At 38.3% G+C, this 9,519-nt stretch overlaps 1 protein-coding gene across 2 annotated transcripts in view; it reads left to right on the forward strand.

Annotated features, from left to right (window-relative positions):
• pi4kab (phosphatidylinositol 4-kinase, catalytic, alpha b) overlaps positions 1-9,175 on the forward strand; it is a 32,226-nt gene extending 23,051 nt beyond the window's left edge. For both annotated transcript variants that reach the window (XM_084945445.1, XM_084945446.1), the window contains 16 exons: positions 311-510; positions 1,227-1,317; positions 1,967-2,134; positions 3,398-3,451; positions 3,544-3,664; positions 4,281-4,410; positions 5,205-5,348; positions 5,452-5,522; positions 6,332-6,438; positions 6,545-6,649; positions 6,743-6,868; positions 6,972-7,092; positions 7,503-7,662; positions 7,737-7,826; positions 7,931-8,014; positions 8,106-9,175. In XM_084945445.1, coding sequence (XP_084801571.1) covers positions 311-510; positions 1,227-1,317; positions 1,967-2,134; positions 3,398-3,451; positions 3,544-3,664; positions 4,281-4,410; positions 5,205-5,348; positions 5,452-5,522; positions 6,332-6,438; positions 6,545-6,649; positions 6,743-6,868; positions 6,972-7,092; positions 7,503-7,662; positions 7,737-7,826; positions 7,931-8,014; positions 8,106-8,157 — 1,824 coding nt within the window. In that variant the 3' untranslated portion in view covers positions 8,158-9,175. The remainder of the gene's footprint in view (positions 1-310; positions 511-1,226; positions 1,318-1,966; positions 2,135-3,397; positions 3,452-3,543; positions 3,665-4,280; positions 4,411-5,204; positions 5,349-5,451; positions 5,523-6,331; positions 6,439-6,544; positions 6,650-6,742; positions 6,869-6,971; positions 7,093-7,502; positions 7,663-7,736; positions 7,827-7,930; positions 8,015-8,105) is intronic.
• The last annotated feature ends 344 nt before the right edge of the window (positions 9,176-9,519 follow it).

The following is a 9,519-nucleotide window of genomic DNA, read 5'->3' on the forward strand; positions in this document are numbered from 1 at the left end:
CAGTTCCACTTGTCTGCTCTTCAAACTCTCTGACTGGGCAGCCAGTAAGAAGTAGTTGACTTGCAGGGAGAGTGGCTTGAACATTGAGGAACTTGTTTCAGGGAGACAATAAACTTGAATGACATAAATAAGGGTTAAATTGAACTGGAAATCATTCAAGTGGAGTTCAATAATAACAAATGTAAATAAGCATAATAGGTCACCTTTTTAATTTGGGCTTGATGCTACTTTAGCTACTTTATGTTTCACAAACTTCATAATGCAAATTACATGAAATCCAACTGATCTAAACTTTTTTTTTTTTCTCCAGGCCAGTGAGATTGAGCGGCTGACAATATGGTACAATCCCTTATCCACTCAAGAGCTTGCCATTACTACAGAACAGTCAGTGGAGACAAGTATTGCTAACTGGAGATCCAGATACATCAGTCTGACGGAGAAACAGTGGAAGGACAACGTCAATCTAGCGTGGAGCATAGCACCCTACCTTGCCCTCCAGCTGCCTGCCAGGTACACAGAAAATCAAAATGCTTTGCATCCTGTGTCATAAATGTAATACATTCTGTCTAATTTGAAAATTTGAAAAACTTGAATGCTTGTGTTCAACAGAAAACAGTTAAAGTAAAAAGCATAAATAAAAAAAAATTCTGAAATAATAAAAATAAAATAATGTTTGGTGTATCCACCATCCTTCCTCTGCACATGTCCAAACCATATCAGCATCGCCTTTCTGACCTTGTCTCTAAAATGCTTAAACTGAGCTGTCCCTCTGATAGACTCATTTCTAGTCGTGTCCATCTTGGACTCCCACTGAAAATGTTAACATCACATGTTCACCTTGGCTTTCTGCATTTTTGTCAGTGCCATCGTTTCCTAACCATACATGATGGCAGTTCTCACTAACAGTTTTTTTTTTTTTGTAAATTCTTCCCTTTCATTCTTGCACTTCTTGCTGTCGCAAGTCACCTCTGACACTCATCTTCACCATTGCTAAATTAAAAATCTAGTTACTGGTAATCAAATATCAAAATATGAATAAAACAACAAGGGAAAAAACTCATTGGCCATGAAACCGCTTTAAAATAACATGAAACAGCAACAGATGGCTGACTTTGGCTTGTTTAGCGACTTAAATAATTTTGTTGTTGGAATAAGGTAAGTGTCATGTGTCATTTATGGAAAGACATAAGCCATTTATTGAATTTTATTTATTTATTTTGTTTCAGATTCAAAAACACGGAGGCTATTGTCTCTGAGGTGACTCGTTTAGTGCGAATGGATCCAGCTGCTGTGTGTGACGTTCCTGAGGCGGTCAAGGTGAGGTCTACCACCTGTCTTCACAAACCACCAGGTGGATTGTGACAATTGTCTGTTTGGTTTAATTCATGATGCTTTTATTTTAGTGTCGAGCAAACATCATGTGTGCAAGAACAAACTTAGAGTGAATGGTTTAAAGTACTGTAACTCAGATGGTTAGTAAAGGCTTAAACCTCCAGAACAAAGTACCACTGACACAGTAACTGTCATCATGAAACTAACACATTTTATGAACAAACTAAAAAGTTTTTGTTTGTCACTTAGTGGTTTTTTTTTTTTTTTTTTAAGTGGCTATAGTGTCACATGAGAAATTGTGTTACTGAGTAATCGTTTTCCCTCCAGCCCTCTCCAGTCGTTTGTGTTTAGTTTTGCGTGATTGAACTCTTAATGAGTCTTGTACCTGTTTAAAGAAGGAGCAGTGGAGGAAAAACACAGCTTTCCCCAATGACCACTGTGATTTTGCAGATAATGCTCTTTGACAGATCATACTTGTTTATTCCAGTTAATTTAGTAACTAATAAACACAGTTTCCTCTGGTGGCTAGTTAGCACACAATCAGGGCTGATTCTGTGATACATTATATGGGACCTATCATAGTAATGTAGCAAAGGTGGATTCAATTTTAATACTTTTTGATGTTTTTCTGCAGTTTCTGGTGACATGGCACACAATTGATGCTGACTCTCCAGAGCTGAGTCATATCCTGTGCTGGGCTCCAGCAGATCCACCAACTGGACTATCCTACTTCTCGTCCATGTACCCTCCTCATCCCCTCACAGCCCAGTATGGGGTCAAAGTGCTCCGCTCCTTTCCTCCCGTATGTAGAGATATACAATTATTTTCATTTTTTTCACATGGGTGTAAAGATGAACCCAGCTGTTACAGTTAATTCAAGAAAAGTTAAGATTTTACTACCAGAAATGGATGAAGTGTTGAAATGAGCAGCGACTGGAAATTCATAACTGTTAACTAGATGGTTAAAAAGTGAGTGGATAGTTAAACCAGTCCCATGAGATTTATGGCTAACAGTTGAAAATAACATCTGATACTGTAGGCAAACAATTAAACTTGAAAACAGTTAATATGGTCAGATAAACAGTTAAAATAAGTTATTAAAGTGTGGGATAACAGTGTAGGTTAACCATAGAAATTATAGGAGAGAGACAGGGCCTTCAAATAACAATTCCACATCTGCAAACATGGTGGTAGAAGTTGAACTTCCAGTGGAAAACAGTACATTTAAATGGAGGATGAACAAATGTATAGCTAGTTGATCATGTAAGTTAATTGTATGGATCAATGATTCCCAAACCGTGGGGTGAGGTCTCCTGGTGGGACAAATTAATAAGAGAAATTCAGGAAGAAATTACAAGTATGTAGATTTATAAACATTTATTCATTTATTTATATAAAAAGTGAATAAAAATTGTTTTTTTGGTAATAGGAGGTAGTTTGTGATATTACTCTCACCTAAATTTACTGCTCTTTCATTGAGGTTCGTGAAATGTGTGACCCACCTCCCTGTGGCAGGTGGGTCACACATTAGCCTTAACACTTTGCAGATAACTCAGTTGCATTAGCAATTTATAGCCAACCGCCTGTGTTCCTTTTTAAGGAAACACATCACTTTCTGTTGTATTTTGATTAGAGTGAAGATTAAGATTGGGTGGGCCCCATGGGGTTTTCTGGATTTAAGTGGGCCACGGCTCGACTTTGGTAATGGCTGCTATAGATCGACAAATTATGTTATCAGTTTAAAAAAACCTCAAGAATAACAGTTTAAATACAGTAGCTACAGTTACAATTGAGTAGTGGTGGGCTAATGGTTGTCCAGATGCAGTTTACAGAAAATTTATAGTTTTATTTTATTTCTAATATTGATATTAAAGAAGATTTATGTGCATGATAGACGGTTTTTAGGTTATCCGATGAAAAAGGGTTGGGAAAGTACCTTCATTTCCCCTTACAAATTTCCTTTCCTTTAAACATGATTAGAAATTATGTTTGAGTGAAGTTTACTGTAATAAGCTAAATTGTTGGTGTAGCTTTAATTACTTTTTTGTTTTTATTCTCTTTTTAGGATGCCATTTTGTTTTACATTCCTCAAATTGTACAAGCTCTTCGTTATGACAAGGTAATTATCATATTTTCTGAGTCAGCAAATACATTCAGAGCCCTCTTAACATGAATAAATGATTGCATTTCCCTGTTTGCATCCTGGTGCAGATGGGTTATGTGAGAGAGTACATCCTGTGGGCTGCTCAGAAGTCTCAGCTGCTGGCTCACCAGTTCATCTGGAACATGAAGACGAACATATACCTGGATGAGGAAGGAAACCAAAAAGACCGTGAGATGCTCACCTTCATTATTTCTTCACTATGCCACACTCAGACTAAAAAAAGCAGTGGGTTTAGAACATGTGCAATGACCAATAATCTTGTTGCCATTTGAAATGGACCAGACCACATCTGTGACCACTCACAGTCTGATGTTTTCTCCAAAGCATCTTGGTGCCTCAAGATGGCGATAAAACATTAATAAAGACGGTCTTCTGTCAGTTTGGGTCAACTTGGAAATCACATGCAATCTCTTTATGAGAATACAGTGGTTACCCATGTTACATCTTCAGAAACCACAAATCTTTTGCTATCGTATTAACTACAGAACCTCACAGATTGCTGCAGGATGATGATTTAACTGCAAAATGACATAAATGCATAGCCTTTCTTTTATATAGGATTATAACCAGAATACAACCAGTTGGCATGGAAGTTATTTGCAAACCTTCACCGGTTTGTCTGGAGGTTGGGCAACCTTCACCAGGCAATCTGCCATTGAAAGTATTGCATGTTCAACCTCTGGGTGACCATTTGGTTGCTGCACCTACCAGATGTGAAATGTTCAGTGTAAATATTGCAATATGTTGCTACAGTTGCAAAAACTCAAGATCTTCTGTCCTGCAGCTGACATAGGAGAACTGTTGGAACAGATGGTGGAGGAGATCATCAATTCACTGTCTGGCCCAGCCAAAGACTTCTACCAGAGGGAGTTTGACTTCTTCAATGAAATAACCAATGTGTCAGCCATTATAAAGTATGAAAACACTATTTATTTCACTGTGCTTTTATGAATTTTAAGTTGTTTACGTTTTAGGGAGTTTCCAAAGTCAACTTTTGCTACAGTGTTGCTTCCTTAAATTATTTTTTCTTCTTTTGTCCCTAACTATGTTCCTCAGTCTCAAAACTCATGAACACCTGAGACAAAAGATGAAAAATATCAAGTTAATGTTCTGACTTTTTTCAGAGATTTCAAAGTAACTGCTGGAGTTGAGCCTTTCTGTTTAAAAAGATCCAAGCCCTCTTGGTAATCTGCAAAGTGTTCATGAAGTGATAACACTTATTCCCATGAGCCAAGAAGCTTTGTTCCTTCCCCTGGCTCCAGTGTTCTGCTCTTTAAATCCCTTTGTTGTTCATTTATTTGTCTATTTGTTGCTTCGCTGTCACTCCCATCATACTTAATTTTGGAAAACAGGCTATGCTGTGTTTCCCCAGCATAGTCCACTAGTGTGTACACTCTGCAGCTGATGAGCTGTTTTCTGACAACCTTGATACAGAGAGTGTTTTGTCAGGCCACTAGAGGTTGGGAAATTCCCCTCTGCCCTTATTACAGCACTAATTGCAACAAGCCAGGGGAGAAGGGTCTGTCCCCTGACTTTAAGACTCTACCCTGGCAGCTCCCCTCTGTGGTTAACAGCAGAGCCTGGCTGTCACATATGATCTGGAGTCATTCATGGAGATACCCATGCATGCTTTTCTAAGTAACATAGGTAATAGACCTACAAGTGTTGTAACTCTGTGAGTTTAAGTTGTTTTGTTTGTCCTTGTCAGACCCTTTCCCAAAGGAGAGGAGAGGAAGAGGGCCTGTCTGGAAGCCATGTCACAGATCAAAGTCCAGCCTGGCTGTTATCTGCCCAGTAACCCAGAGGCCATAGTTTTGGATATAGATTACAAATCTGGTACTCCTATGCAGAGGTGGGCACAATAACCAACTTGAACATTTCACTGTTTTATTTTAATTCTAAAAAAATGTAAAAGTGTAAAAATATGCTCTTCTACTCTTTGTGTTTTTGTTTAGTGCTGCCAAGGCTCCCTACCTGGCCAAGTTCAAAGTTAAGAGGTGTGGAGTCATTGAGCTGGAAAAAGAAGGTACTGGTTATGTTAAAGGGCTCTTTCAAACATGTGCTGCTCTGCTGTGCACAACAATGTGTGTTTCAGTTAACTTGTTACAAATTAAGTGAAGTTCCTCCAATCATAAAGTGTTTACTGGTTACAAGATTAGTCCTACATCACTTAAAGTCTCTCTTCAGTGTGTAATGCAGGGTTTTAATTTTCCTTTAGTTAGATCTATTGGACTGGGATTGGCTTTCAGATAATTTGTGTTATTGGTGCAAATCTTAGACTCAAACTCTAAACAGGCATTATTCTGTATGATGAAGCTCGAGCGCAGTAAGGACCAAAACACAATTTCTGAGTGAACAGGGGATAGGGAGTAGTTTTAATGCTTCTGAAACTGGTCACGTGGTTCTCGTCACACTTATCTGAAAGACACATCAGAATTCATATTAACAACTGTATGTCGTCATCAGCACCACCAGTATGTGGAATCACCCAGGGCTTAATCCTTGGTTCATATCTCTTTTCTTTATACATAACTGCAATATTTGTTAAATCTAATAGATTCAGATACATTTGTGCTTTGTTTTAAATGACTGCTGAAAACTAATTTCTAAGAATTGGCTCTTCCTTAATCTTTCGCCCATTATTCTTTTGCCTCTTGTTCTTCTAATGCAAGTGTGTGTGAATCTGTTTGAAGGATGAGTGTACGATCATGTGTCTGACTGTGTGTTTGTTTGTTAGATATGTACGCTTATCTTTAATGTGCCTTAAAACTGCTGTACAAATATTTATTAAAGTTGCGCTGAGATTAAAAGTGTGCCATAACGTTTCTCCCTCAGGTCTACTGTGTCGCTCAGATTCGGTGGATGAGGGGAAGAGTGAAGAGGAGGCAAAGAGGATCTGTTGGCAGGCAGCCATCTTCAAAGTTGGAGATGATTGCAGACAGGTCTCACTTTCATACTTCTGATAATTAACCTCTCCCTAATTATCATTGCTATCTCTATTTTAGCCCGATTTAATTTTCTCTACTATTTGCTGATTTGTGTTCATAGGACATGCTGGCCCTTCAGATCATCAGCCTCTTTAAGAACATCTTCCAGATGGTGGGCCTCGACCTCTATGTGTTTCCGTACAGGGTGGTGGCCACTGCTCCAGGAGTAAGTTCACACCAACTCCTTCCTTACATGAACTACTGAATGTGCAAATCTATACTTCCTCTTATTCCTCCTCTTTCCGATGTTGTGCCACAGTGTGGAGTGATTGAGTGCATCCCTGACTGCAAGTCTCGTGACCAACTGGGCCGACAGACAGACTTTGGCATGTACGACTATTTCAGGAACCAGTACGGAGATGAATCCACTCTAGCCTTCCAGAAGGTAAATACTGAATCTGAGTTTTTTTCTAGTCATCTGTCAGTTAAAAGACCATTTTTCTATTGACAGATTTTTTTCATATTCCCTCCAACTCTTGTCCTTTCAGGCACGGTACAACTTCATTCGCAGTATGGCAGCTTACAGCTTGCTGCTCTTCCTGCTGCAAATAAAAGACAGACACAATGGCAACATCATGCTGGACAGCCAGGGCCACCTCATTCACATTGGTGTGTATTCAGTGTGTTTCTCTGTGTGGTTCTCTTATTGAAACTGTCATTTCGGTTGCTTTTTTTGATTTTCAAGTAAAATTGCCATTTTTTTCCCCATGAACTGTGTCTCACTAATCTATGATGAAAGTTCAGCTGTTTAGTAGTTTACCATTCTTAAAAGAATTTTAAGGCTCTACAAACATTTATCCATCAATAAAAAGCAATTACTGTGTGGCATAGAGAAAAATGCTTTAAAAAATGTAAAAGATGGCTTGCATCCAAAGTTCTGACTGCAGTTTGTGAAAACTCTTCTGAATATTCATAGTTGTATAAATTTTACATAGAATTATCTTTTCCCCACCAAACTCCTATTTTAAAAAAAACTATTAATTTATTGAAATTACATCTGTGTGCTTATTTGTTTCCAGACTTTGGGTTCATGTTTGAAAGTTCTCCCGGTGGAAACCTCGGCTGGGAGCCAGATATCAAGCTAACCGATGAAATGGTGATGATCATGGGTGGAAAAATGGAGGCGACACCCTTCAAGTGGTTCATGGAGATGTGCGTTAGGGGATACCTGGCTGTCAGGTGAGTGCTGTAGAAAATAACTGATCTTTGAATAGTAACATGTAACATTAAGACAAGTTTCTGTGGTGAATCAGGCCCTACATGGATGCAGTCGTCTCCTTGGTCACGCTCATGCTGGACACGGGTCTTCCCTGCTTCAGAGGACAGACCATCAAATTGCTCAAGTGAGTGAGAATGTTTTTGCATTTCGTGCTGATATGAATAAGCTGATTAGAACCTTCAATGCTAGTTGCTGTTGTTGTTAAAAATCTTGTTTCCTCATATCTAGGCAGCGATTCAACCCAGGTTTGAGTGAAAAAGATGCAGCATCTTTCATCATCAAAGTCATCCAGAATTGCTTCCTCAGCAACAGGTTGGTAGATTTTATTTCTATGTTTAAGAAACAAATATGTATATATAGAGTTCTGATTGCATCCTTCTTTTTTTCCCTTTGTGTTAAACAGGAGTAGGACCTACGACATGCTCCAATATTACCAAAACCAGATCCCATATTAAACATTCGTGCCTAAGCATGTGCATATATTGGCTGGTACATAGTGTGTGCGTGCGTGAGTTTGCGTGTGTGCCTTTGATGATGTTCACCAATGAAGATTGTGGCTCACTGTTTTTGCTGATTGTTGGCTGCTGTCCCTTGTGTTTGTTTCAGCATCTTGTTTTATTATAAAAATGTCTTTGCTTTACATTTACATTACATTTTCTCTTATTTATTATGTCATATGAAAATCAATTATATTATTCATTATTATTCTATTGCACTGGCATCTTGACTTCTGTGTACTTAGAAAAAAAATGCTTGTTAATCTGCACGTTAAGTAAAATACTTTATTAGCGTTTGTGCCAAATTTAAATAATTTATAATGTCCGTGAATGTGCTTTCTGTTGATCTTTAGGTGGGGTTTGAAATGTAATTGGATACTTAAAGTAGTTAAAGTAGACCAGTTTCAGTTCTGACCATTGTGGCCTATTCTGTCATCTCGTACTTGACTGTACTACTGTGCTTCTCTTTTTAATGGACCAGTCAGAGTACTTTGATCTGTGGCATGGTACTTGTATTTACAGTGAGACTTGACTGTATAGACATGAGTTACACTGTATGTATTTTTCATATTTCCGCTTTCAACAGAAGAAATGATGCTCACCTGTTCTGAGATTTGTATATTTAGCATTGCCAAATGGGGAGGGGTAATAAATGGTTATAAGTCAGTCTTTTCTATTGTTTGTCTGTGAAGGTAAGGCACAGCTTCATTGTTGGGCAGTTGCATGAAGTTAAATGTTAACTACCATGTAGCCTGTGTCCAATGTGGCTTTTGTTCAAAGATATTTTAGTAATCTACAGTGCTGTGCCCCATTCATGTACGGTCAGCGTAAGCCTTCATGTATTGTTACTGGTTGTAAAGATTTTGCCTCTTTATATATTTATAGCCATGACCCATTTTCTGTCTCCTTTTCTATCTTCATGCCTTTTGAATGAGAATGCATAAGATATGAAATCAAATAAAGAATTATCACAGTATTTCTTGATGCCTTGTGAACAGTGTTGGGTAAGTTACTTTAAATTAGTAACTTAGTTACATTACTAGTTACTTCTATCAAAAGTAACTCAGTTACTTCAAGTTACTCGTTACTTTCAGAGTAACTAGTTACTAGGGAAAGTAACTTTGGTTTTACTCAGAATTCTCTTGTTAATGTGTTGCTTCCGTAACTGGATACCCAGCCAGACTGCCAGTCTTCTAGCTTGCTAACTTGCCACAAGTGCACTGTGCCACCTACCAATAGAAAGGAAAAAAATAATGTACACATTTCCACGAGAGAAATCCCACGCCTGGACCGTCGTTGACCGCCGCATGATTCTAGCCT

The sequence above is a fragment of the Perissodus microlepis genome, chromosome 12 (genome assembly GCF_051167445.1).
Source record: "Perissodus microlepis isolate ML-2025 ecotype Zambia chromosome 12, ASM5116744v1, whole genome shotgun sequence".
Classification (NCBI taxonomy): Eukaryota; Metazoa; Chordata; class Actinopteri; order Cichliformes; family Cichlidae; genus Perissodus; species Perissodus microlepis.